At 36.3% G+C, this 27927-nt stretch overlaps 2 protein-coding genes and 1 long non-coding RNA gene across 5 annotated transcripts; 2 read left to right on the top strand and 1 right to left on the bottom strand.

Moving 5' to 3' along the window:
• Nucleotides 1-653: 653 nt before the first annotated feature.
• Nucleotides 654-9334, top strand: LOC114248969 (decapping and exoribonuclease protein Rai1). 3 transcript variants are annotated; one of them, XM_089732947.1, is made up of 6 exons: nucleotides 1241-1378; nucleotides 4630-4697; nucleotides 5097-5361; nucleotides 6350-6488; nucleotides 6822-7068; nucleotides 7154-9334. In XM_089732947.1, exons 2-6 carry the CDS (start codon nucleotides 4676-4678, stop codon nucleotides 7162-7164), a joined length of 684 nt encoding a protein of 227 aa, XP_089589073.1. In that variant the 5' UTR covers nucleotides 1241-1378; nucleotides 4630-4675; the 3' UTR covers nucleotides 7165-9334. The 3 variants fall into 3 exon arrangements, with proteins under 3 accessions (XP_028038221.2, XP_089589073.1, XP_089589074.1); XM_028182420.2 differs by lacking the exon at nucleotides 4630-4697 and having other exon boundaries at nucleotides 654-1378; XM_089732948.1 differs by lacking the exons at nucleotides 1241-1378; nucleotides 4630-4697 and adding an exon at nucleotides 1477-1619.
• LOC114248947 (uncharacterized) lies at nucleotides 8381-27576 on the bottom strand. The gene is made up of 9 exons (XM_028182384.2): nucleotides 27167-27576; nucleotides 25840-25986; nucleotides 25554-25649; nucleotides 21339-21455; nucleotides 18858-18933; nucleotides 18493-18556; nucleotides 16837-16953; nucleotides 16253-16317; nucleotides 8381-14557 (listed from the first exon to the last, which is right to left on the bottom strand). The coding sequence occupies exons 1-9, from the start codon at nucleotides 27448-27450 to the stop codon at nucleotides 11606-11608; spliced, it is 3918 nt and encodes a 1305-aa protein (XP_028038185.1). The 5' UTR covers nucleotides 27451-27576; the 3' UTR covers nucleotides 8381-11605.
• LOC149501464 (uncharacterized) lies at nucleotides 15100-27248 on the top strand. Its single transcript, XR_016324194.1, has 2 exons — nucleotides 15100-15265; nucleotides 24576-27248. It is a non-coding gene; the product is annotated as an uncharacterized LOC149501464 (long non-coding RNA).
• Nucleotides 27577-27927: the final 351 nt, after the last annotated feature.

Genomic DNA, 27927 nt, shown 5'->3' with positions numbered 1-27927 from the left:
TAAAAACAAATACCAAATAAAAAATACCAGGTTTAAAATGCCAAAGGGAGAAAAAGTTTCTGGCTATTCTCAAAAACATACCACTAATTTAGTGGTTTTTGAAATTGCTTTAGGGGGAAAGTTTTCGAACAGTTGGCGACACTGTAAAGTGTCCTACATATAGTCGGATTTTTTATTAGACGAAGTCAACTGACGTTTACTGTGTTGTCAGTTTTTGATGAAATAAAAATAGTGTTGTGACAAAGTGAACGATTGAAAAAACTCCTGAATTAATGAAATTGCCTCGATTGTCTAGTGAATACTTGGTGTGCCGAATTGCCGATATCGGGTACGGGATTCGAATTTTAGGCGTGTTTTGTACATACCAACGAGTTTTCGACGAAATATTATGTTCCTATAGTATCTACCTGAACTGAATACCGAGTGTTTTAAACATTAAGAAAAACATTGCGGGGAAGCTTGTTAGACTGTCCTATTTCCAATACATCATATAGTTGAAACTATAGATGTATAAAATATAACAATTATAGGTAGGTTATGAAAATAAAAAAAAACTGATTGTAGTTACATATTACTAGTAACGTATATTGGAGCACTTTAATACAATTTTATTGTAAAATATAAATAATATTCTTTTATAGTTTGAATTTAATGATTAACTCTTCACACTCATTGTTCATTCATGTGATTGAACGAGAACCGAACGCATCACTATTACTTTAAATATAGCAACATTATTTCACAAAGTGACATTAGCTACTGTCAGCTGGCTTCGTCTAATTAAAAATCCGACTATAGAACTAATGAAAAATTTTTCAAAATAAACAAATTTCGCATCGATAGTCGAGACATTACACTATTTCATGAATTATTATTTAATTCAATATGCAAATTCAGCCAGAACTTCATGTGAATGCTAGCATTTACTCAAATTCATTTCCTCGATTTGATCGTCCAAAAGTGATAGGATATATTGGTCTCCACAATCTAAAATTTTGTAAAACTTTACGAGACAAAAAAGTGTGTTTTGATTTGAATTTGCATTTAGACAAAGTAAAGCGTAAACCAGTAGATCGGGACGTTAAATTAGATGATTTGTTGCATTTCTTACTTACACAAGAGCACAGATTAAACTTTCCAATACAGAAGACTATTAACGATGCCCCGATTCACTGTTACCGGGGTCTCATGACATGTGTTGCGTGTACACCGTATGAGAATACAGAACCATGGAAAATAGTTGCGATTTTACATAAAGGTAACATATACTTATGCGCGAGAGACACTGATGAAAAGAAATATAGAAATCGTAATATGTCTGAGAAAGATAAGCAGTTCACATCATGGGGCTTTAAATTTGAACAATTCATGACATCAGGTAAGTTGTAAAATATCTACTAAGTATTATTCCTGTTTAATTTGGAATAATTATCAGTTACAATTGTCCACTTGTATCGTTTATTGCCTTTACAGTCAAACCTGTGTAAGTGAGAACTGGATAAGTGAGAAAACTCCATAAGTGAGAGTAATAGCCAGGACCTGTCATTTTAAGCTCCCAAAATGTCTGTTAGTGAGAAACAAACCTTTGTAAGAGAGTCGTTTTTCCCTCATGGACCTCCGTAAGTGAGACTGCTACTTATCTATACCTTTATAAGCGACAGTCGAGCTTTATTTATTTATATTATTTAGGAGGAACAAATGACAAAATAAATGACAAATTTAACATCTGCTATTAAAATAGCAGATGATAAATGTCTCATTCTTAACTTGCGTGGAACTTCCTACCATTGTTTTTGTATTGTTTTCTCTTAAATATTGAATCTATTCTATTTCGTGGACCTAAATAACTGTAATTTTATCGCATTCTTGAAACCGACCTTATCACAGAAACCCAAACGAAATTGATGGATTTTTTTAAGTGTAAATAAGTTCTAAATAAAATAAAATTAGTGCATGAATTTTTGTTTTATTGTCGTAAGCATCTTGATACCTACCCTTATAAAGTACTTATATGTTGAAATCTAATGAACGTAACATATACACTATTAAAAATATATATGTACATAATATATGTTGTGCATATTATGCGCATAATTTTATCAAATTACATATTTGCTACATTCGTATTTGCTGTGACTTGTTATTGCTGCGTACCTCTTTAAGAGAGAAACGCTACCCATGTACCTGCATTAGCGAGAAACTCGGGTTAGTGAGAAACCTCTATAAGCGAGAATGAGATTATGCTCCCCTGAACTCTCGCTTATCCAGGTTTGACTGTATTTGCTGTCTGCGTTTATTGATTGCAATTTTTTATATTTATTGACATCCATTTTTTATTGCATTGATGGTGAAAGAGATAATTCCCCATTAATGTTATGTGGTTACCGGAGCCCATAAACATTTACAATGTGAATGCTGCCTCCCACCTTGAGACATGAGTTCTAAGGTCCCAATTTTTTCAGTAAAATGGTTGCCCCACCCTTTAAAGCAAAACGCATTACTGCTTCATGGCAGCTTGTGCAGACTCACAAGATATTCAGTAATTACGCAAATTATAATTATTGCAGTTTTGATTTTACTACTACTACTACTCTCCTTGGCTGATTTCGGCCATGGCGACCACTTCAACTCCGTTTTGAATTGTCACTGTGTGCTCGTGTGTGGCTAACATAGGAGATCTTATTCCCACACCATTATAATAGTTGTAAGAGGTAGCACATGGCGGGCGTGTTTTCAGCTAATGCCGTAGGTTGATCTGACATTCATGATACGTGTCCACACCAACCGAGTTGTCGCCACCTGAGATAGGCCTCAATGCCCATGGTATTGGCTCTCCACAGCACTTCTGTATTCCGAATACGATCAGACCAGCAGATGCTGAGAATTTAGGCGCAGACATTTTAGGTAGAAACGGTCCAGAGTTCGTATATGGCGGCGGTATATTGTCCATGACTCTGAAGAGTATAGCATGTTCGGCAGCACCACCGCCCTATAGATGTCAACTTTGGTACCCAGCTTCAGATTATGTGAGCTAAAAACCCTGCCATTTAATCTGCCGAATACCGCAACTGCCGCACCGATCTGGCTGTTGATTTCAGCATCAAGGTCACACTTTGATGCTATAGTGCTCCCCAGATAACGGAATGTAAGGACTTGCTTAAGTATGTCATCACTGAGTTTGATGGCCAAGAGACACTCTCCTGACCATTAATATCTAAAGACATCACTTCTGTCTTTTGAATGCCAATCTTCAGATTAAAACTACAGCAGGATTTGTAAAAAATAGTCATAAGTTTCAAGAAGCAGGCCTTCTGGAGAATAGGTCACAAAGCATAAATCATCCGCATAGACAATCTCTGTGATCAGTGCGTGAGACACTTTTGTATGGGCCCTGAGTCTGGCGAGATTAAACATATTGCCATTAATGCCAAATCGGATGCAAATGCCTTCAGGGGTTCTCTGTAATACGTCCTGAACTACGACTGCAAAGTATAACGCGAACAGTGCAGGTTCGAAGATACACCCTTGTTTTACTCAGGTGACAGGGAAAAACTCTTGACTGATCAGCACTTACAGCGACACAAATTTGAATGTCGCCATGGGGAAGTCAGAAGTTTCACAAACTTCACTGTACATCCAAGTTTCTGCAGCACTATCCAGAGGGCTTTATACGGTACATTATCGAATGCCTCCTCAAGGTCAACAAAAAAGAGATACATACTACGGGAGTGAAGTGTCATGACTCGTCGGATCAAGCTGACCTTGTTCGACTCCATTGTCAAAAGTGTTCTCCTGTTTGAATGTGAGACTTGGAGAGTGACCAAGATACTCACGAACCAACTGCAGGTATTTGTAAATAAGTGCTTGAGGTTGATACTCTGCATATTCTGGCCAGTCACTATCTCTAATACTTTGGACTAAATGTGATCGAAACCCCATCACGCAAGACATTGGCCATTGGAAATGACGTTGGATAGAACACACTCCACGGCGTAGCGGAGTCAACGCAGCATCAATCGCGTTTGAGTGGCCACCGCTTGGCAAGAGAAGACCTGGTCGCCCTGTACAGACTTGGCGACACACCGTGGAGATTGAGATGAGGACTGCCAACATGACCTGGAGTGATGTCAAGGAGCAAGCGCAAGACAGGGTCAAGTGGAGACAACTTGGGTGAGCCCTATGTACCAGCGGGGTATCCTAGGACTACTACAACAACAACAACAACGGCTTCGACCGCGAATTTTAGATGCGAAGGCAGCCGCTGTTGCTATCCTCCTTATAAGTTGGAGTGAGCGTTTATTTAGGGCACCCCCTCCCCGGCTTAGCAAGGAAAGTAGTGCATACCTGAATAGGGCTGCTTTGTCACCCCGGGTGCTGCCGAATCCGCTCTGTTACCCCAATGTAACGATGTAATACTACACCCCAGGGCCAACTACGTAAGTTTCAGACAAAGCCCAACATGCATCACGTCAAGCTTCTACTTACACCCAACGCCGTAGGATATAATCTGAATCCTTTATATGAAAGCAGTCAGTTGCGCAGGTTATATTAACGTGCACAATCATAGGCGCGAGACATAGGTAAAAGTATATAAGAATATATAAGAAATACTCATTCGTATCTTTCTAGACCCAGTGGAACGGGGACTGTTAAGACTGGAGAAAGACTCGGACAGATGGACCATATAATATATAATGGTGAATAAGTTACAGGGGATAAGTACTTTTTCACACTCTCTTTATCGCCTTCTATTATACCCATGGGAAGACATAGGAGGGTGCTATTCTAGTCCGCCAGCACCACACGGCAAAATTATGTTTGATTTATTTTTATTACATCATTTACAGTGGAAGTCAATCGTGAACATTTAATGAGGAAGTATATCATTAGATAAATTAGTATTTGCCTGCTCGATTTGAACACTGGCATCGTTGCATCGTTTGATGCATAAATGCACCTGGCGTCTTATCATTTAGGCCATTATGACTTCAGAACCTATACTACTAAAATTAAATTAGCTCTGCTGTAAAAAGTTCTTCATGTGCTTCTTGTTTGATATAATTAAAAAAAAAACATTAATAAATACTTGATTTCAGATCATCCTGAAGCCAATCCCAATCCTGATGTACCTGTAGATGAAACAGAAGAATTCTCATTGGTTTTAACTACGAAATTGAACAATCACAAAATAATTTATGGAGCAGAAATGGATGCGATCAGATGTGACAAAGTAGTGGTCCCATCCCCACCATCAAATGATGCTGATCCTCAAACTGTTTTAGAGTATCTGTGTGATAAGGAATTCATTGAGTTAAAAACAAATAGGCATATAGAAAATAATAAACAAGAGATAAATTTCAGGTAGGTAGCTGCTTAATAAATGGAAATGAATATAGAGTATTGTTCCTATGTGATGGCAGTGAAAGATCTACCTACCCTAGATAAGGTAGATACCCTGGATAAAATTCAACTGCCGTGCCACATCCATATTATACATTCTGCTCTCACCAAATATGATCTTACGAAAACTACAAGATTATGAATAATATTTTCCACTTAGAGCGGTGGTTTCTTTTGTGCTTTGAGAATAATCTGGCTCATTTATTGGAGAATCTCTGAATTTTGCACCAGTATACTGTGACCACTACCAATGTTTAGTGTTGGTACGGCGTATCAACATCGCAATCCTGCCTAATGTTTCAGGCACTCTCAATCTTGTGTTGGAGCTGGCGAAATGGCTGATAGATATAAAGATAAATACATTATGGCTCTACGTCATTGTCATTATCATAAAAAGAAAAGTGACTTCAACAAAATAAAATGACAATATCGTGTGTATCTATATGGTCCAGTGCCGAATTTAGAACCTACTTCTTTTTTTGAAGTCTGGATTAGACCCAGCAGACGACCACTAATCTGCCGTGTTATGATGCGGTGGCGTTAATATGTGCAAGTCACCGTGTAGGTAGGGGGCAGTTAACTCTTACTGCTTCTGATTTGGTAAGTTTCGAAAGATTTGTTTAAAAGGCGACGACATTGTTTAGTAGTAGACTCAAACTTAACTCCTATAAACCCACCGCACAGACGTCACGCGTGGCCGATGATCCGGCGATATAAACTAAGACCAAAAAACATGGTGGAATTCACGTTATGATATTTATGAATTTCGGTAACCACTTGATACTAATTAGGCCGTAATTCTTCTGGTCTGGGTCCGAACCACCTACGAGGTCCCGGCACCTAGGGGGCCCGCAGGATATGTGGAAATGGTCCACGACTGCGAAACTGCGGGCCCAAAGATTTCTTCAACACACGAGTAACGATTGTTTTTTGTTTTTTTTTTTTAAAGGAGGTACAAATGCAAAAAATGGTGGTGTCAATCATTTCTTGTTGGAGTCGACACTATATTATGTGGATTTCGAAATGATAAAGGAATAGTTGAAGAGTTAAAAGTGTTCACAGTAAAAGAATTATCAAAACAAAGTAAGGTAAGTTTATTAACTTTAACCTAACGATTTTATGTTTGTTATGGAATTTTGCTGTATTCCAAGTAGATATTAAACGCGTTCGATTAAAATGAACTTGATTGATATATTTTTGCCTCAAAAAAATACGAATACATACGTCACAAATCATATTGAAATGAGGTCAAAGTCATTACATTGCATAGCGGCGACCCCATCCTTCAAACTAGCATGATTGCTTAGAGATGCCCATCTGGGCGTGTTCAGAAATGTTTTTAATTCACCACTTGTCAAGCGCAGCATTGTCAAGAAAATAAAAAGACAGTCGTACTCAGTGATTCCTTTTTGATCTTACAGAAATATTGGAGTGGCAATGTTTGCTTTAATTTCTTAGATACATTCTTTACTTACGTAAAAAGATGTCTCATTAGAAGAGTAAAACAAAAATACGGAGAAAAAGCATTGCAAAATTTACATAACTTACCATTAGTTAGTTTACTTTTTGAATGGAATCCTGAAGCACATGTACAAGTTAACGAAACTTACACATATGAAGATGATCCTATATTACCCGAATTATTTATTCAAAACTATGGTTCTAGAGGTATGTACGGTAATTTAGAGATAAATTTAGTTTTAATTAATATTTTTTAATCATGCATAAATCTTTTTTTTTTTTTTTTTTTCAGAACTAATTTGAATAAAATATTTCAGTTATTTTAGAAGACTTGTTAAATATGTACTTATGAATACGTACTACGAATACATAATAAAGAAAGAAAGCCGCGCGCGCCTTTTACACACAAACAATTTACAAATAAATGTATTTTTTTTAATCCATAATCATTTTGAAATAGTAAGAAATTTATAGAGATATTTCTTCTAGAAATTTATGTTTATGTTTACATTTGAAGCCGTGGCCTAAAGGATGAGACGTCCAGTAGGTACATTTGTATCGAACGATGCGACTGCCTGTGTTCGATTCCCGCTGACAGGTCCCAATTTATCCGAATGAAATACCTACCGGACACACGTAGACGAATGATTGCCACGATGAAGAGGTGTGAATAAGGTGTGCTAAAAACGAAACTCACAATAAAAAAAAAACAATTATAATTTTTGTAACTTTGTGGTGGTCTCTCAGGCAGGCAGGCGTCTCCCGATCCACTAACGGTGCTTTTAGGTACCTCAAGCACCAGTCATCGTTCACGTCGAACCCATCGCTTGCGATGAAGGGCTCGACAAGTAAATTAACCCACAGACGCAGCCCACTGAGTTTCTCGCTGGATCTTCTCAGTGGGTCGTGTTTCCGATCCGGTGGTAGATTCTGCGAAGCACGGCTCTTACCAGGGTTCGTGTTAGCAACGTCGTCAGATTTGATCCCCGTGAGCTCACCTACTAGTGAAGGTTACGCTGAAATAGCCTCTCAAGGCTATCTATCAGCTTAGGTAGGAAAAAAAGCAGGCGTCTTGTGTTCGCGCGGGTAGGTACCACGTATTTCTACGCCCTGCCACTTGTTATTTATCTATCTGTATTTGAATATCGGTAATTGTGTGATAAAAATTATATTTGTTAAAACAAATTACACGGAATTTGTCGTATGTTGCTGGTACTATGACAGAAGGAAAGAAAGAAGGAAATCATTTATTCGCCAAGCATAGTGAACATGAGTTATTACATAAGTTAAAAGCAGCGTGTATGGTTTGTCATTATTTGACATGCGAATTTTAGTGCAGTGCAAGATATTATATAATTTATCTTTATAATTTACAAAAACCGTCCTTGAAATACCAAACGCCAAGTAAAATTTCAATTCAACCCGATAAAAATTCCAGAAGCGCATTGATCATGTGCAAACAAAAATATACTTTAATCACTAAAGGAATGAAATTTTCAATTCGAAAAATACGAACATAAAATGTTTCTTATTCCATTTATTATCACTGCATAGCAAATGGTGTAAATTAACATCCATAAAATACTAGTTAACAACATGGATATCTTTACTTACATTATACATTACTTAAAACTATATACTCTAGATTTAAAAATAAGATAAAATAATAATGAAATAACAACACGATTCTTAAATAAAAATAAACAAGTGTCATGTATGTATTACATTTTAACTTCGATTTATTTTTTATTCAATGACAATAATATTCAATTAATTAAATTAACATTCATGAATTGTTACATGTGTAATTCTAAATATTTAAAATTCTTCGCGTCCAATAATTAAATAACAATATTATTTCAAACCTAAATTCGACACTTGATGAGAACGTTTTCAGAGCCAATGTTTCCATTAACTGTAATCTCAATAAGGTACGGATTATACAAGCTGTACGGGAATCGGGAGGTAACTAAATATATTATATAAAAGATATTGACATTGTAAACTAAAGAAAGCAACTGCAATTGTAAAACAATATTTTTTAAGTCATAAGAGAATACGAATTTTAAAAAACAAAAAAAGCCTCGTTCTGTGTTTGGCAGTCGCCGTGTGTGTTAAACACTTATGTGACTTTGCTTCTTCGTTTGACCAAAACGAGGAGTATTGCTAAATTAATTAATATGGTTGTTTTCTTTAAACTAGCAGATTATTGCTTACAGATTCCGTACACCATGTATATTTACACTACTAGAATTATTTTAAACCCGATATTTTTATTAACAATGGGACCATCAACAGTATAAAATATGCAATTTGTAGATTAATTGGGTGTGCATTGGCTTTTCTAACATCAGGATGATTTTCATTTATTTACTAAACATAAATAGATGGCACCTGCTTTACGTCTACGTATGGTTAATTTCTATATATGTAATTACTAAAGATTATTTGTTAAAATAAATATTATTTTCAATTCATGTGTTTTTATTTAGCTCTAATCAGTTGTCGAAGATTGCAGTGAACGGATTCAAATTTGTTTTCTTTTTAAAAACATAAATTATAATAATTCACAGATAATATCCATTTATAGACTAAAACACCAAATTTTATCGTGTTCACAACACTTATTAATTAATGCGTACATCGCAATATATTTGACTTTTATACCTATTTAAACTGTGGCAATTTAACGTGACCATCATGACTGATGATTACGCGCACACCATCCGATTTTTAATGAAACAAGGAATGAGATGATGATCAAAGTATTTACAATATTAACCTTAATTTATTTTTGTCTAAAAACAAAATACACTGTACAACTTAAAATTAATAAGGTACCAATAGATTTTGGTAGTTGTACCAAATTGGAATACAAAACCCATACAAACAAAACTTTTTATCACTGAAAGTACCTTCCTATTCGTTGCGTAGACGTTTTGAATTCAGAACAAAGTGTGAACAGAACAATTGTATGCGTTGAAATACCTACAAATTTTAATACAGTCTTCGGTTTCACTTATACATATTTAGGTAAATCCCTGTTGTATCAGTGAGTTACTTTGTACTAGCGTTATACAAACCTCTACATGCTATACCTCAAAAGTAATCTAGCTTAGGCTTCATTATAAAAAACAAAACAAAATCTCAAATGGATTACATTGAAAGTCTTACTATTTTTTTTTTTTGGAAAGAATGATATGTGGGCCTATATAAAATTAACATTTCATTCTTTCGAATTAAATGTGATTTAACTGTAAAATATAATTCAGAAGTCATCTTAGTTACTTAATTGAATATGATATAATTTAATTTAATTGGATTTAAATACATTTTTATAAAAAGTTTCTCTTTGCATGTTTTTTTTAAATAAAATATATTGATAATGTCAATATACTTTTTAAACAAATCATTTAGATGTTCTATTGTACGATATATGGGGGGTCATCATATGGGGTATCATCGTATTGTTTACCAAATCATATATAATACCTAATTTGGAAACTGAAGATTCTGCATTGAAAATGCTTTAAAAACAAAAATATGCAATTCTAGATTGTTTAATCTAATACATACACGCCTGTACTGAACGTAGATACGTTTGGTTTATGTATTATGTTAGTGCGACACGTGCAGAAATTTTCATTAGAATTCGAATTGGTTGCTATGAATATTGTTGTAACATTTTTTTTATATTTCCACCAAAATTTTATATTATATTCACAGACCTATGTCCCACGTTGCTGCAACGAAAAGTTAAAAGCCCTCACGCTTCACACAGCCATAGTGGCAGAACAATTTTCCGCATTTCATGCTATTTATCTATTTAAATTTAATATGTCAGTAAAACATCTATGCGATAATAAAATATATTAAAATCTTTGTGCTAACTTACAATAAATTCATTTTCATAAACTATATATTTCATTTAGTTTTACATATGAAAACCGTTTTATTTAATTACCTAATAGCGCGCTTTGCACACTGCATTGGTCTGGTTAATCTAACTACAGCCATTCGTTTCATGTGAATTGTGCTTCTGAATTTTCAGTTACACGAATAAATCGCCAAATATACATTGCGTATAAAAAAAAATTGTTGGCCGATTTGGCATTATATTCTATCTATACAAAATGATCCGTTAATGTTTTCAACATTTTAATTTTAATTTATAGCCTCGGATCTTTCGAGAACAATCACCAAAAAGGTTGTCATTTTTATCAGCAGCCGTAGAAAGTATCGGACGAGAAGTAACGATAGGCAGAACGTTGTTTTCATGTGTTCGTTTGTCGATTGAATTCAGTCGATTTTATTATTTTATACTATTAATTATACTGTAATAATTACACATATGTACAAACTTATGCAACAATTGTTACAATGGTCCATTATATTAAATATAAAGTTAGCTCCGACCTGCGGGTAGTAAATTGAAATATGTGATCAGAATTGTCCAGTTTTAGCACCAGTTTGTATCGTATCTAAAATTCATTCAATTCAATATACAGATTTTTCTGTAATTTAATTACATATTTAACATAAACATCAAATAATTGAGTTTTGTCACCATTGTTTTAACATATTTTTTTTGAAGCATTACCTCATGATTGGCGAAGTAAGAACAATGTGTCAACCTTCACTGAAGGCATCTAACCAATATTGCACTTTGTTGTCCAATATTTAATGTGCCATTGAAAAATGAACATTATGATATACAAATATTTACAAGGGAGTTTATTGCTGACTAGAGATCGACATAGGGGGCGGCATCAATCTTATCCAGATCGGCCAGCAGCGCGGGCGTCAACGGGTCTAATATGTCTTCTCGTAGCATGTCGTGAAGCGGCGAAGCCAACGTTTGATCGTTTTCGACTACGGTTTCGTGGACTTGAGTCGACCCACAAACAGAGTTTCCGTTGATCAAGAAATCTCTATTGCTGTAGCTAAAAACACTCCTGTCTTCAGCAAACTGAGGAGTCGATGGCACCGACTTGGAGCATATTCCGTTCGTCGGTATAGTGTAATTCTCTACGGCAAACAAATCCCTGGATCGGCGCGAGTCTATCTGCAGGCCGGGAGCGGCACGTTTGTAAGGCAACGGTGTGCTCGGTACCGAGCGAGACGTATAATATTTACTTTTGTCCGTAACTAGTTCCGATAAATCTAAGTCAATACTGTTTGTATTTTCCGTTGTCGAACTGTCGTTCGTGTACGATTGGTTGAATTGGTTTCCGCTGTCGAGTAGCTCTTCTCCGCCCGGGATAAGTGACGTCAGTTGATCGGGTAACATTTGCGATCCCGGCATAGAATCGCAGCCGTTACTCAAACCGTCATTCGTATTTAGCAGATTCGCTGTGCCGTCTGGATTAAGTACATCGTGGCTACTGTCTATCGCGTTGTAAATTTTGTCTAAAGTCTCTCTGTTGAGGCCAGCTCTAGATATGTCGCAGGTTTCAGCCAGCGAACCAAAGTCGCAGAACTCATTAGGGACAGGCGTAGGCGGCACCGAGCCAACGGGCGTGTTATTGTAGCTGAGGAGACCGATATTGTTGATTCCGTGTTTTAAAGGCACCGATTGGGACCTAAAAGCGTCTGGGCCCGGTCTATAAGTCACCATTGAATCTTGAAAGAATTGACTGACTTCGCTGGACAGAGGATCGGCCGAGAGCGGCGGGTCTCCGTTTATGTGTTCTCTGAAAGCGTTATTTGGTAGGAAATTTAAACACAAATTATTATTGTTACCGTTCTGAATGCTCGAATTACATTGATATAATTGACTTTTGAAATGGGACGACAATATGTTTGGCGAAGGCGGAGCAGACATCGGCTGACAATATTTACCGGGATCACAGGTAGTGTTTTTTGTTATAAATTTCTGATCGTTTGGAATAGCAAATGGCTTCGAGCACATGTCATTTATACCCAATGTTAAAGGATTGCGTCTCTTTCGTCCGTTGTGTTTAGGAATGGGCCGAGGGCATAGTCTCGACCTCGGGACCGGTGTATTTCTTGGGCTCACAAAAGGGCTGGCAGCAGTGCTGTGTGATGTCGGTGACGTTTGAAGAGAACCCCCAACGATTACTTGTTTTTGTACTTTAGTTGGACTTTGGCCTCTGAAGTGTCCGGGCGAATGGCACCCTTCAGATATCGGAACAAAGTCGTATTGCTGAGTTCTAGTTGTGGGGCTCTGAGGTTCGTTTTGACAGTGCCCATTGTAGAGATGGGAACCGCTGACATTCGGTATCATTTGATTAGAAGTCTTATCGTTGTTAAAAGGTAACGTTGACCCGTTTTGATGCGGCACACTATGGCACTGTTTCGGGGGATTCACTTCGACCGCTTTAGTCGTGGCCGTCCCGTTCATATCGCTCTCGTCAACATTTAACGGTTTGAATGCATCGCCGCAATCACTGACTTTGGCAGACTGCTGCTGATTCGTATTTGCTTGAGAGTGGTCAGCGTTTTGATTTATTGCATTCTGAGAGTTGGACCCACTTTGGTTTTTCAAATTTTTGGCAAGTAGTTCGCGTAACTGAGAGATTTTTTCATTTTTTCCTTGACTGTGTTCGTCTTGCGGGTCCTGGCTTGCCTCTAAAAAAATAACGGTTCTTTCAGACTGGTCGAGCTCCGCTGCCGCCTCGGCTTGAGCGGCACGCTGTTGGTGGAAGTACTGAAGCAGCTCTTCTTCGTGTTCTTGACTATTCCCTTCGTTCAAATAATCGTCCAGATCGTGTTTATCGATATTGCAGATACTGATGACGCGTTCTCTGTTCAAGATTTCAGAGTGTTTTTCTTCACATATCACGCCAGTTCTAATATTGATACCGTCGAGGCCGCAACAAGAGTCGGGAGTGGCGGGTCTCTCGGGTGACCTCGCACGATCGGGCGAGTTCGATCTCATGCGGCTATTTATTTTGCGCGGTTTGATGGACGCCAGAGCTCTCGTCGATCGCGTTGGACTCGCCGCCTCCTGTTCCTCCCGGGCCAGCGCCGCGGCGGTGCTTTTGGACCGGCTCGTTAAGTTTTTTGGATCCTCTAAAAAAGCACCCGCGGGACGGAGCGGCGCAGGCTCGGCAACCGGCGCCGACGAGGACCCGGCTTCCGAGACAGCCACGACATGTCGGGCCGCGGCCAGCTTCCCGCCGAGGATCTCGGCCGCTCTCATTTTCTTGGGCAAGTATTCGGCGCGCGGAAAGTCGTCCGGTGTTGGCGCCGACACCGGCTGGAGCGGCGGCGCGCGCGCTGCCGTTTCGATTTGGTAGGTCTCCAGGATGAATTTCTTACCGGGGAGGGGCAGGCGCGGCGGGGGCGGCGGCTCAGGTGGACGGCGACGGTGCCAGTCGGCGCGGTCGGTGGAGAGGTCGAGGGAAGCGTTGCTACTGAGGTTGATGGGGAGCGTCAAGTCGTGAGGCGCATACGTGGGCTCGAAGGCGTAGGGGTCGGGGCGATACTCGTGGGTAGTGAGAGCGGGCAGCGGGTGCGCGCGAGGCGGGGCCCCGTAAGCGGAGTATGGCGGCCGCGGCTCATACACCGTCACGTATGCCGGTTGGTATGCGTAGCTGGTCTCGGGTACCTGCTCCGTCTCATGCTTTAACGTCGGATGATGTCCGACGCACGTACCAGAGGCCGCCGGTGATGACTCTCCAGTCAATTCCTGACCTTTGTTCTTTTTGGGTCTACCGGGAGTTCCATGACCCTGTAAACATGAATTATAATTTATTGTCATTTTCCTGATTGCTAACTAATGATTACCAGACTAATGATAGAGTGCCAGGGAACTATTCCCGAAAACGGATTAATTTTAGAAAAAACTTTGATTGATAGGATAAATGTCTCGCCTCCAATAAAAATATTTAAATGAGAAACTTTAAAATCGCGATCAACCTGTCAAGGTGTTTTATACAAATGACTTTGCAATGCACGCGCAATGTAATTTAAATAAAATTAGGCTTCGCTTTAGAATGCGCGTTGATGAAATACCTAATATAATTATCGTGCCGTGAGATGTCTTGCCCCGAATGTATAGAAAAACCCTGGAATCTGATCGAAGCGCCACCTATCAGGTTCAAATGATTCAACGTGAACTTAAATATGTACATAAGTAAAAAATATAGAAACCGGTCGAGCTGTTTAAGCGTTTAGTGCGAAACAGACGTACAGAAGAATTACACTTGTCAAATCGATGCCTCCAATGAACACTACGCTAACTCAACAGGAGGAGCGTTTAAGCGAAAAAAGTTGATAAAATCTTTATTATTGCAGATATATTTATGTTTTTTTTTGTGTAACTAGCTGATTTACTCTTGCTTCGAACCCCATCAATAATGATTAATTGTAATACTTTTAACATAGTGAAGCGATTTGCGTGAAAAACGAAAATTTCAAAATTTTGAGTTAGAGTAGTGTTCATTGGAGGCATTGAAATGACCATTGTTTTTTGTTTATACTAGAGGTCCCGCAGTAGTCGAAATTCGACTATAATTAATTGGAATTGTAAGTTTGTACAGTATTATGATTGTATTTTATACTTCTATAATCACAAATTTCGCCAAGACTACAGTGTAAAAAATATTAACAAAGACAAACAATATTTAATCTATTCTCAATTTTACAACAGACGTCAAGAACAAAAGTTTGACAATAAATAGTACGCATGCTTGTGTGCGTCAAATATAATAATATGGTATGTAGTGTGTGTAATGTTTTCTTTATTGATTTAATGTATCTATTTTTACATTACGCATTATTAAAAAAAAATATTAGCATTGTGCACTTCGTCTTTATATTCTCTATAAGTGTGGGAAATTTCATACTCCTCCGTCCACCCAATTTTCGTAAAAAGGGATACAAAGTTTTTGCTTCACGTATTAATATAGATTCGGGTAAATTCATTACCATTTCTATTCGACGATTCACCTACAGTCGCCGTTTATTCAATTTGCTCGGACGCAACCTACCTTTTTTTAGGATGGAGGGATTGCTGGTGGCCTATGCCTTTCCAGCTTCATCTTTCCTTCACGGGCAGGCGACCACGGGCCCATCCAGGAATGGAGGATTTTTAAAAAACCGCCCCAGCGACCTATCGGAATCGGACAGCGGATCGGAATCGAACGCAACCTACCACACACCGATGGTAATATGCGAGAAATCTACAACTTTACAAAACATTAACCCAATACGATAAACTACCCTCCTGCATAAGTAAAAAAAAAAACAAAAAAAAAAAAAACAGTGACGACTCTAACGCCAGAACATTATTACAAAAATTAAGTTTTCGAGATAAACTAAACATAGATATTTTGTGTTAATCATTTAATGTTCAACTAGAAGGTAATCGAAAATTCGTTCAAGCACAGAGTACATCTATATTGTTTATTCTAAGATAACGTACCTGCATTTTTCGTTTTAAATGTTTTATTAATTGTCGACTCGTTGCGTCATCAGCGGTAGCTGATCCTGAAAATTTAAATTGAAAAAATAAATGAAAACTTACTGATGGTAGGACTTCTTGTGAGTCCGCACAGGTAGGTACCACCACCCTGTCTATTTCTGCCGTGAAGCAGTAATGCGTTCGGGGCAGCCGTTGTAACTATACTAAGACCTTAGAACTTATTTTACTGGTGGTAGGACCTCTTGTGAGTCTGCGCGGTTAGGTACTACCGCCCTGCCTATTTCTGCCGTGAAGCAGTATTGCGTTTCGGTTCGAAGGGTGGGGCAGCCGTTGTAACTATACTGAGATCTTAGAACTTATATCTCAAGGTGGGTGGCGCATTTACGTTGTAGATATCGATGTTCTCCAGTAACCACTTAACACCAAGTGGGCTGTGAGCTCGTCCACCCATATAAGCAATAAAAAAAGGTATTTAAAGCATTGACTTATTTTCTTGGCGAGTACTCTTCCGAAAAAGTGAGAAGACATTATCAGGTTATGAAAATGAAAACTGGAGACTGAGGGTGAATAGAGTTTAATATTACCATGAGGCTGCGGGACAGCTGGTTGTGGAGACGTAGACAGCGGCCCGGGAGTGGTCAGGTTTGGAGCCGGTGATAATAAATGTTGTGACAATTCTAAAATATTTGCGAACTTCACACCTGAGGAGTAAAAACATATTATTGACCACAAAATAAATTAAATAATTTTAAAGATTTTTTGCAATACAGAATAATATCGAGGAGTAAAAGGTTATTTGGTTTTAGCGATATTTTTGCAGCTTTTCCATGAGAGCCATTTAAAGTTTGAAATTTAAGAAAAATATTGTAACGAAAAACTTCTGCTAAGCTGAATTGAATTTCAATTTAAAAAATCGAACTGTTTATGCTAATCTATGTATTAATACGTGAAGCAAAAACTTTGTACCCCTTTTTACGAAAATTGCAAGGACGGATGAGTATGAACTTTCCCACACTTATAGACAATATAGAGAGGGATTGCAGAATGCTAAATTTTTTTTAGATTATGCCTCAATAATACATTAAATCAATAAAAGAAACATGACACACACTATCATGTATTTGCCACACATACACACACGCCTAATAATACATACTCTTCGTTTATTGTCAAACTTTTGTTATTGTTTAAAGTCTGTGATCAAATTGAGAATAGACTAATATTGTTTGTCTATAATGTAGTAGTAGTAGGTAAAATAATAGTCTTTCACAATAGAACCATAATAATGTTCACTACTTATAATTTCAACATATTAGTCGAATTTCGACTACCGCGGGGCCACTAGTATAGTCCCCGGCACGTAACTTGGCAAGAGTCGTTTGATGCGCAGAATTCGTTTTTTAGGTCTCTTTGGTTGTCAAGCGGGACGCGGGGAAAGACGTAGCACCGTTCCGAGCGCGCGATTGGTGAGTCAGTCGACCCTCCTGGTTCGCTCCTGGTTACACATGCGCCTACTAAATTGTAGAACCCTTTGTTTATATTGAGTTTTGTTATGAGTTGTTATTATTGTTTTAAATTTAGTTTTTGTTACGAGTGTTATTCTTTTAAATTTGTTTGCAATGCCAGGACCAAATACCAATGACCATATAGTCGATTCAGTCACTGAGCGTTTTATTATTTACGCCAGTGACGACAGCGACTCTTTGTTATGTCAACGATGAGGAGCCAACTCCTTCCACCAGCTCAGGTGCTACCATAAATTTAATCCAAGGGGTAGCACTATTAGAAAATGATAGTGACGACGGCGACACATAATTTTTAATATTAAGTATATTTTTTTAAATAGACTTCGTTACTTTTAATTTTTTTTTATTTATAACACCTAATACACTTCACGAATTCCTCTCTTTTCTTTAACTTTCATCTAAACACACAGGCTTAAAAACAAATTATGGCAAATAAAAAATTAAATTAAATTAAATTATATGCGGGCAATAAAAGTGACAATTTTTTGTTGCAATGTGCACTATGCGCGACATTACCCCCACTACACCAAAACCTTGCCAACTTACGTGCCGCTTACTATACCAATAAATAAAACAGACCTTTGATTACAAAGATAAGTGTCGTTTAAACCAAATAACCAAATAGGCTTTCAGCCCTCGATGTAATAAATACGATTGAATGCATAGAGGTTGTTTAGTCAAAAAAGGTTTTAATAACAATTAATTTTATATTACCTAATTTTGTTTCTGCCCAGTCGCAAACTATCCTTTCATTTTCTCGTGAAGTCACAATTGGTTCCTGGAAGATTTAACATATTTTTTATTTATTTAAAATATTCGATGTTTATTATGTAGATTAGTGAAGGGGTTGAGTGCTCATCTGGAGGTACCTGGAGTCCATAGACAACCACCGTGATATCCACCATAGGCAGCTCTGTCGCTGGCATTGCTGAAGTCCATGGGCGACGGTAACCACTCACCACCATCAGGTGGGCTGTAGGCTCGTCTGCCTACACAGGCAATAAAAAAAGGCTATCCACCACCAGACACGGGATCGAGGTTTCAATTGTAATAAAAAAAGCGTCATGTATGTAACTTGCCTTCGACGATTCACCTAAATCGGGTAATTGTGGAACTTCCAATTTAATCCTTTTTCGAAGACCCGCATAGCAATATCTGAAAAGAAAAGTAACCTCCATTATTAATTCTAAACCATCGTATGCTTTGCAAGTTTACCTATTGAATTGAATTAATAAATTAAACCTAAGTATATTAAGACATTATGAGTTCACCGACCTATTATTATGAAATTTTCCTGTATACCGTGTAATGGTTAAATAATATAATATTTACATACCGGGTGGTTTTAGAATAATGAACAAAGAGGTTCTTGAGGATCTATTGAAAACTGATACTACAGTATAATAAAATCGTAAAACAACTATTATAAATGACAAAATTACTGTCTGTCTTCGTTTTTAGCAATAGTACAAATAAAATCAATTTAGTGTTTTTGTAGCATGCAATTTAATAAAAAACAATCAAGTTAATAGACGAAATGCGGTGCATGAGCGTCAACTTTTGTTTTACATTACGTGTTTATAAAAATCAAGTCACTAATATAAGAGTTGGTATTTAAGGTCAGACTGACAAACGAATATCTGCATTTGAAGCATCAGCCTGGACCTAGTTTTTGTAAGAATCACTTTTTATGTGTGTGTTTTAAAAGTCTCCCTCTAAGATTACTGTATTTTTTTAAACATTATTTAAACTTTATGCTATTTTATGTTTATATAAGTCAAATATTAATATATCTATGTAAAACCACATATTATTTGCGTTATGTCAAGTACGCAAGGGCTTTTGAATTTTTGCGAGCTTTTTTATACTATTGTTTTTTAATTATTTTAATGTTTATTCTGTACAGTTTTATTTTGAAAACAAAATAATAAAATTTTATTTTTCTTTACAGCGCTTGAGTTAGCAACAATAAGCTTGAGTTAATTTTATTTTGGAGATTGTCTCTTTTAATTTAAAAATCTTTCCGATTGAGGTATCGATGCAATTGAGGGTACAACTTTTATGGGAACTTGCCTTTTGGTGTCTACGGGCTCGTAGCCGCTTAGCACAAGGAAGACCATAGCGTCGTGTAACTAGTTAAAGAAATATGTGAAGTTACGATGGGTCCATATTTTTTTTAATTCAAACTATTATTTATCGACCTTAATTAGTTTATAAATTTAATCTATACATATGTTTCTGATTTTAGTAGCGCTCCAATACTATTCATAAGTAACAATATCGCATTATCGTTATGACCCGGAACGATTTAATATCATACTATGCGTATCACTATCACAGTACATTACGCAGACGTCACTGATAACGCTATGCCACTTAAAACATTATTCTTCAATGATAATTCACGACCACGGAAAATGTGCCAATTAAAACTAGTCAAGGCAAGTTAATGGTTTTTTTTTTGACATAGTACATGGGTGTGTCTCGATAAATATGTCCAATGTAATTAGAGCTGTGTGAGTAATCTTATCGCGCGTAGTCCTCGGACGTATTGATTTATCCATCTAATAAATAGCGAATTCTTTTATGAAAATTGTAACACTTATTCAAAAAACAGAAAATATCAAATCCACAATAATGTGACAGGAAAGCAATTATTTTTCGTTCATTCATGGTCATAATTTATCAGGACTGATTGATACCTGAACCAATCTAATCTAGTCAATTTCGTAATATTTATTATATAAAAATGTATTTAATAACTGACAAACGTAAAGCAATGCTACGCTGAAAATGAAAACTAAATTTAAAGTATCATGGCGACGATAAAATGTTTTATATGGTAGAAATGTACGTAAAGGTCATTAAATCAATTTTAATTTGTATTTTTTTTCTTCTAGCTTATCTTTAGTTGTTATAATCTACGTATCATTGATGTATCAAATATCTACATTACGCGTGCTTTATGATATTGAAAAATGGCTACGCAACTCAAAAAATATATTAAGTGTTAGTTTTCATTACCCACTAAATGTGAATAATTGCAGTACTTTCATTCAACATTTTCAATTTCATTCAGCTTATCATCATCAACAATGACGAATTTCAGGTTAGGTTCAGGTCAGGCTAGGTTATAAGCATTTGTTTTATTTGAATAATCTTAATCAGTGTTGTACTCTTAGCAGGTGATAAAAGATTTAAAATAGATACATATTATGTCTTTCTTTTCCATTTACTCTAGATTCAGGTCTTTGATTGCTCTATGTGAATGATATTTTTAAATATTATTTTAAGCGCTTAACTATATTAATTATAATTAGTTCATTAAATATTTGTAGTCGATAAAGACTTTGGCGGTGTCCGTTTGTTGTATGACCGGTTCATAATTTATCTCTTTTCCAATCGATTTAGGCAACGAATTAAGTTTTACTCGACTCATTTACTTGATAAAAGATCAAAAGACAAGTAGTTACTTGGGAATTAATTTATAATGTTATTAAATGGTCTGTTAAATTAAATGAGATGATTCAATTTGAGATAGTTTACAATATTTATATTACCTAGAATTGCCACGAGTCCCAAGCCTTCTGGGCCGTACGCTCGGGTACACCTGTTTCATGACTTTACCGAAGTCTGCAGTCGACAGAGGCTTCATGTTACTACTCATACAATGAGCTCTGGGAACGAAAAATAAGAACATTTTACAGAAACTATTCAGGCAAATCAGCTTTCGTCAATACTAAAATATTGTATAAAATAAGTGAATTTATTAATTGCTTTGAATACTGTATAAACTATTACGAGGAGGGATCAAAAAGTAGTGAGAACGACATACTCCTTGGTAAGAAAAAAAATTAATACTGGCAGACATAGCTCAGATACATATTTGTAATATTAATAAAGAAAAAAAATCTTCGATTCTCTTTTGTTTTTTTTTGGATGTAGTCATTTGTTTGATTTTTTTTATTGCTTAGTTGGGTGGACGAGCTCACAGCCCACCTGGTGTTAAGTGGTTACTGGAACCCATAGACATCTACAACGTAAATGCGCCACCCACCTTGAGATATAAGTTCTAAGGTCTCAAGTATAGTTACAACGGCTCGGCTGCCCCACCCTTCAAACCGAAACGCATTAGTGCTTCACGGCAGAAATAGGTAGGGTGGTGGTACCTACCCGCGCGAACTCATAAGAGGTCCTACCAATAGTAAAAAATAATATTAAAATAATATATAAACCAGTGATGGAGAAAAACGTAAGGCAAACATTATTAAATACCTCTGTTTAAAAAAGTTAACGACGCAAGAGATTTATTGCGATTTGGAGGTAACATTAGGAGAGTCTGCTCCGCCGTATTCCACTGTCGCAAGGTGGGCTTCTCAATTTCGAGTACGGAGAACGAGCACGGAAAACGAACATCAGTCACCCAAGAAAATGTTGCGAAAGTCGAGAAAATTGTATTGGGCGATCGAACAGTTACCATCCGATACTTAATTCCATATGGAAGTATTCAATGCGTATTGAAACAATCTTTGAATATGAGAAAAGTCTCCGCAAGATGGGTGCCGAGAATGTTAATCGATAGTCGGAAACAAAATCTACTTGACATTTCGAAGACATTGCTGGACAAGTTTCAAAAAGATTCGGAAAACTTTTTGTCTCGTTTCGTAACAATGGACAAAACATGGGTCCATCATTTTGATCCCGAGACAAAACAGCAATCTACGCAATGGAAACGGCCATCATCCCCGACCGATCTGGCGCCTAGCGATTTTTATCTGTTCCCCAAATTGATAGAATACTTAAGGGGAAACAGGTATGAAGACGATAACGAGGTGATGGATGCCGTGGAGAGCTTTTTGCAGGACCAAGACAAACACTTTTTTTTGAAAAAGATTGAAGCCTTGGAAAAGCGTTGGTCTCAGTGTATAGAGAAATTATCAATAGTCATTATATTCTATCTAATTCTCACTACTTTTTGATCCCCCCTAGTATATGTAAATGTGTATACTTAGTCTGGCCATAAATACTGTTACAATAAAAAATAAAAAATATTCTATTGCAAATAACATTTATTACTTTTAGAGTGTGTTAGTTTAATACATAAATATAAAGTATAAAAAGCTTATTCGAAGTGGTCTCCATTGGCTGCAATACAGTCCTTTAAACGTTGAGGCCAGTTATCAATAGAATCACGCACTCTTTCCATGGGAAAATTTTTCACTGCCAATCGTACGGATTGTTTTAGGGACTCCAAATTATCATGGCGTTTAGAGCAAGCCGTACTCTCTAAAACTGACCATAAATCATAATCCAGCGGATTAAGATCGGGACTAGACGACGGCCAGTCTTCAGCTCTGATGAAGTCCGAAACGTTCGTTTCCAACCAAGACTGCGTAGACCGAGCTTTATGACCTGGCGCTGAGTCTTGCTGGAAGGACCATTCTTGATTATTGAACATGGTGTTGTTAAGGGGCTTCACTAACTTCTCAAGAATGGTATCTTGATACACTTGTGCCGATGTTTTGATACCTTTTTCACAAAGGTATGGCTCAGTCACTCCTTCATAGCTAATACCCCACCAAACCATCACTGAAGTCGGATAGTGCCCACGTTGCACTCTGTCGACTAATTAGGAAGCTTCCTTAGAGCTTTGAGCATAAATACGGTCATTTTGTTTGTTAAAATGTTGCTCAATTTTAAAAAATTTCTCATCCGTAAACAAAATTTTTCTATGACCTCCCTTTGCGTACCGCTTCAGTAGTTGTTTCGATTTTACCGCCCTATTCTCTTTTAAATTATCAGTTAAGACATGACCAGTACGTCTCTTATAGGCTGCAAGTCCTAAGTCATCTTTTAAAATACGCGACATGGTTCTAGGTGCTATCTTCATCTCCCGAGATAAAATCTTTTGCTTTCGGACAGGATTTCTTCGAATTCTTTCCCTTACTGCTTTGACCACCTTTTTCGTACGAACACTACGTGGACGGCCAGATCTTTTACTGTCACAAACAGAGGAGGTCTCATTGTCCCTATTAATAGCTCGGTACACAAACATTTTACTAATACCAAGCGTATGGAGAGTTTTAAAAATTGCATTTGGCTCCATACCTACTTTGTGTAATGCAATCACAGCGATTCGGTTCTCTTTATCACCCCACTTCATTTTAATATCGCAAAATATTGTACAATGTCTTGGCGCCAAAATGAGAAAACTCAATGAGCAATCACATAAAAATGACAGATTCCAAATTCAAATGTAATATTTTGTTTATTTTAAATTGTAACAGTATTTATGGCCAGACTAAGTATATATATTCTGTGTATGTATTTGTAATTTAATATAAATATAATTGCACCTACCACTATTTACTCTGCACTACCTTTGGTTAACTGGTAAAGAATGCCTTAGGCATTAAGTCCGCCAATGTAAATTTTACATGAAGAGTAATAAAAAAATAAAAAAAATTAAAAAATAGTATGTTGTGTATTATAATACGAAATGAATAAATAGGTGATATCAAAAAACGTAACAGTATGTTTTACTAGAAATCGATGCCTCCAATGAACACTACACTAACTCCAAATTCGTAGGGTTTACAGGAGGAGCGTTTAAACGAAAAAAGTTGGTAAAATCTTTATTATTGCAGATATATTTATGTAGCTGATTTACAGCTACATAAACATATAACTAGCTGATTTACTGTTGCTTCGAACCCCATCAATAATGATTTGTAATACTTTTAAAATAGTGAGACGATTTGCGAGAAAAACGAAAATTTCAAAATTTTGAGTTAGAGTAGTGTTCATTGGAGGCATCGAAATGAGAAATGGTTGTTGAAATAATATCTTCTACTAATAATAATGATACTAATTCATTTTACTATTTAAACAATACTATTTTATAAATATATTTTGAACCACTATTTTTATGTATTTAGCCAATATGGCTTATCAAGTTTTTTTTTTTATTGCTTAGATGGGTGGACGAGCTCACAGCCCACCTGGTGTTAAGTGGTTACTGGAACCCATAGACATCTACAACGTAAATGCGCCACCCACCTTGAGATATAAGTTCTAAGATCTCAGTATAGTTACAACGGCTGCCCCACCTTATTATTACCGGCCATTAGCACCCGGTAAAAAAAATGTGTAATGGATTTTATAACAAATGTTGTTTCATTCATTGCAGAAGCGGAGCAACAATGAACACATGTTAAGTTAATAATTATGAACAAAAATCAGTATCAAACCCCAATATCAAACCACTACATAATTTGCAGAATACAACGACCGAGTTCCTTATATATTATCTATTACCTAATTGCTTGATTTTATCATGCATTGTATTTCATTACAAACTTATATATATTATACTGATAAATGCTTCTTATATTTGTCTAGCAGGGAAAATAAGCTCATGACCTACTTAGTGTAAATTTTTTACAGAAATTAACATAAATACTGCTATTGACCTTGAGATTTGGGTATTTTATTTTATTTTATTTTATTATTCACTTGTATAGTAATAATAGAAATTATATAAGGTATCGTCTGGTAATGGTAATTACAACTAAATGCTTTTTATAACATACACATTTACTATCGTAATGACACAGAAAATGGAGCATGGATAATGAAACCAGAAATGAAATGGATGATGTTTGTACAGAGAACTAGAGAGAAGAAATTTAAGGCACTTTAAGGCTAACATATTAACATGCAGTGGAGATTTTCAGAATAGGCAATTTATTCTAAACTTTAACTTTTATACTTACATGTATTCATCATAAACATCCTGTTTGGGTAATGAGACATCAGGGTCAACTTCCAAGTGTGTTTGTATCCATGTAACAGTCTGTTTCAGTTCAGCTCTACAAATATGTTCTTCAATTAATCGTTTTATTCAAAACTGACATATTAATAATATTAAATTAATTAAAATTTTACACTACTTTATCATTCAATATTTCATACACATACAACAATTATAACACAATAACAAATTATCACCTATTTCTTAATATTTTTTCCACAATAATAGAACTTATAATTTCAAAATACCTTGATCCTAATGGATTGATTGGTTGTTTTAAAGGATCATGAGGTGGTACTCCTGTTGGTAGCCGCAGATAAAGCAACAGCTTTTCTGCTCCGCTGAGGGCTTCAACAGCTTCTATTAAGTGAGTTACTCTTTGTCGGCCCTCTTGACTAAAAAAATAATACATTTATTATATATTAAATATCATATTTCATCAAGCCTTGCCACATACATAAGAAAGAAAAGACTTTCATCCCATTTAAGTTTCATGCTGCTTGTTCCTTTGATAAAAAGGTATTATTTTAGACATTGCCAAAACCAGGCAACCAAATGTCTGACAAATATCAAATCTAGTCATAAAGTGATTGTGGAATAAATTAAATAGCATGATAATTGAGATTTTGACCTATTGACTAAGTAACTTATATTGCATTTTAAATGAAACATTTTTGGTTGCAATCAGTTCAGAATAATTTTTGAATGAATTTCTTTTTTTAGGATTAAAGTTTTGATTCTTGAATTTGATTATTTACTGACTGCTCTAAGCTCACTGTCCTCCTGATGTATAATAGCAGAATCTGAATTTGATTACCCACCTTGAGACATAAAGTTAAAGAGTCCCTTTTCAACATGATGATGAACTTCAAATAGAATTCGAGTACAAATTTCAGTGCTTGATGAACAATTTTGTGCTTTGATTAAATAAGTTTTTGTTGAAAACAGGACCAAACTTTCAGGTCTGCCATAAATAAAAAAATTGCAATGCAAAGAAAATACTTTGCTAATTACGGAAAAGTATAATTAGTGATCGCTTATTGATAGATTTTTTTAGCATTGTGTATTGTAATTGAATATTGTTTTTTCATTAACTTGTTTCTAATCCAATATCTAAGCTAACTTCAGTAATTTTAACTTTACTATCTGCCACAAACCCAGTTTTCCTATTTAATAAAAAATTCAAAGCTTTCTTATATTTAAGTTTCAGATGTTAAGAGCTTTAAATAAAACTGATTTATTTGATAGCTCATAGTGATACTAATAGTAAAAGTAAGTTTGTTTATTTCATTAATTAACTGCAACATATTGATAATTTTATTTAACTAACTTTAATGTGCATTTTTATGTGTACTTTTTATAGAAAAAAATATTCATTTTACATGTACTGTGATCATCTTAACTGTTTCCTATTCACAATCTTTACTAAACAGCTGTCCCTAGACAATAAAACAGGTGTTTTTAATTAGTTTTTAGAAATGAAAATTAACACTGGAATAGGTTCCATGTTAAAGGTGAATTTAAGTGTGTTGTTGACATTAAAAAAACCAGCAGGTGTTTATCTATCAGCATTACCTGAGAGTGTTCTCAACTATTTGTTGCATAGAAGTTATTTTGTTCGAGTCCATCTCGGGTTCTGTACCCTCGGTAGCACCACCGGGGCCAGTGTCACTCGAGGATCCTGGAGCGTTAGTTGAATCACTGACACTTTCTTTATTGTAAGACGCAGTTTGCCTATGTTTTGGATGATTGACATCTTCCCGATGAAGTTTCGCGTCATCCGCTAATTCTGCCTCACTTTTCACGTCTTTCGAGTTTTCGTCATTTGCCCAAGGCTGAAATGGACCGGTACTTTCCATTCTAGCCCAATGAGCTATAAAAAATAGTTTTTATTGATCTCATATTGCCATTTTTTTACGGTGTATTAAAAATGCGTAACAAAACTCCATTTTCTTGACATTTGATCAGCTGTGAGGTGAGGTGTGAAGGGGGAGGCATAGATTATACAATTTTGGGGGTAATGGGTGCTGTAACTTTAAATCTGTATAGTCTATGAAATTGTGCACATCAACGATTTTATGGATAGGTACCTACATTGATTTCATACGCAACAGTGTACAAAAAATATGGGTGGTGGAGGTAAGGAGCACCATCGTGCTTAGAGGACCATTTGAAAAAATGTTGATCTGCAAACAGCAAATTATTAGGCTCACTGAAATTAGGCTAGTTTGGAAAGTGAGAATGATATTATGAATATAGTAGTTTTAAACAGAGTGATGTGTGCTGGATTGATGTGAAGTGTGTGGTATGGCCCTGTTTTTAATATTTTCCCAGCT

This window comes from Bombyx mandarina, chromosome 15, assembly GCF_030267445.1.
Source record: "Bombyx mandarina strain Sakado chromosome 15, ASM3026744v2".
NCBI lineage: Eukaryota > Metazoa > Arthropoda > Insecta > Lepidoptera > Bombycidae > Bombyx > Bombyx mandarina.
Note: the sequence above shows the minus strand (reverse complement) of the source record. Positions and strands in the feature narration are given on the sequence as shown.

Coding starts and splice junctions, on each gene's coding strand:
- LOC114248947 (XM_028182384.2), bottom strand. CDS start 27,450: ATGGAAAGTACCGGTCCATTTCAGCCTTGGGCAAATGACGAAAACTCG. Junction 25,987..27,166: donor ATAGTTGAGAACACTCTCAG/GTAATGCTGATA, acceptor TTATTTTTTTAG/TCAAGAGGGCCGACAAAGAG. Junction 14,558..16,252: donor ATTTAAAACGAAAAATGCAG/GTACGTTATCTT, acceptor TCATGTTTACAG/GGTCATGGAACTCCCGGTAG.
- LOC114248969 (XM_028182420.2), top strand. CDS start 886: ATGCAAATTCAGCCAGAACTTCATGTGAATGCTAGCATTTACTCAAAT. Junction 1,379..5,096: donor TGAACAATTCATGACATCAG/GTAAGTTGTAAA, acceptor ACTTGATTTCAG/ATCATCCTGAAGCCAATCCC. Junction 6,489..6,821: donor AATTATCAAAACAAAGTAAG/GTAAGTTTATTA, acceptor TTGATCTTACAG/AAATATTGGAGTGGCAATGT.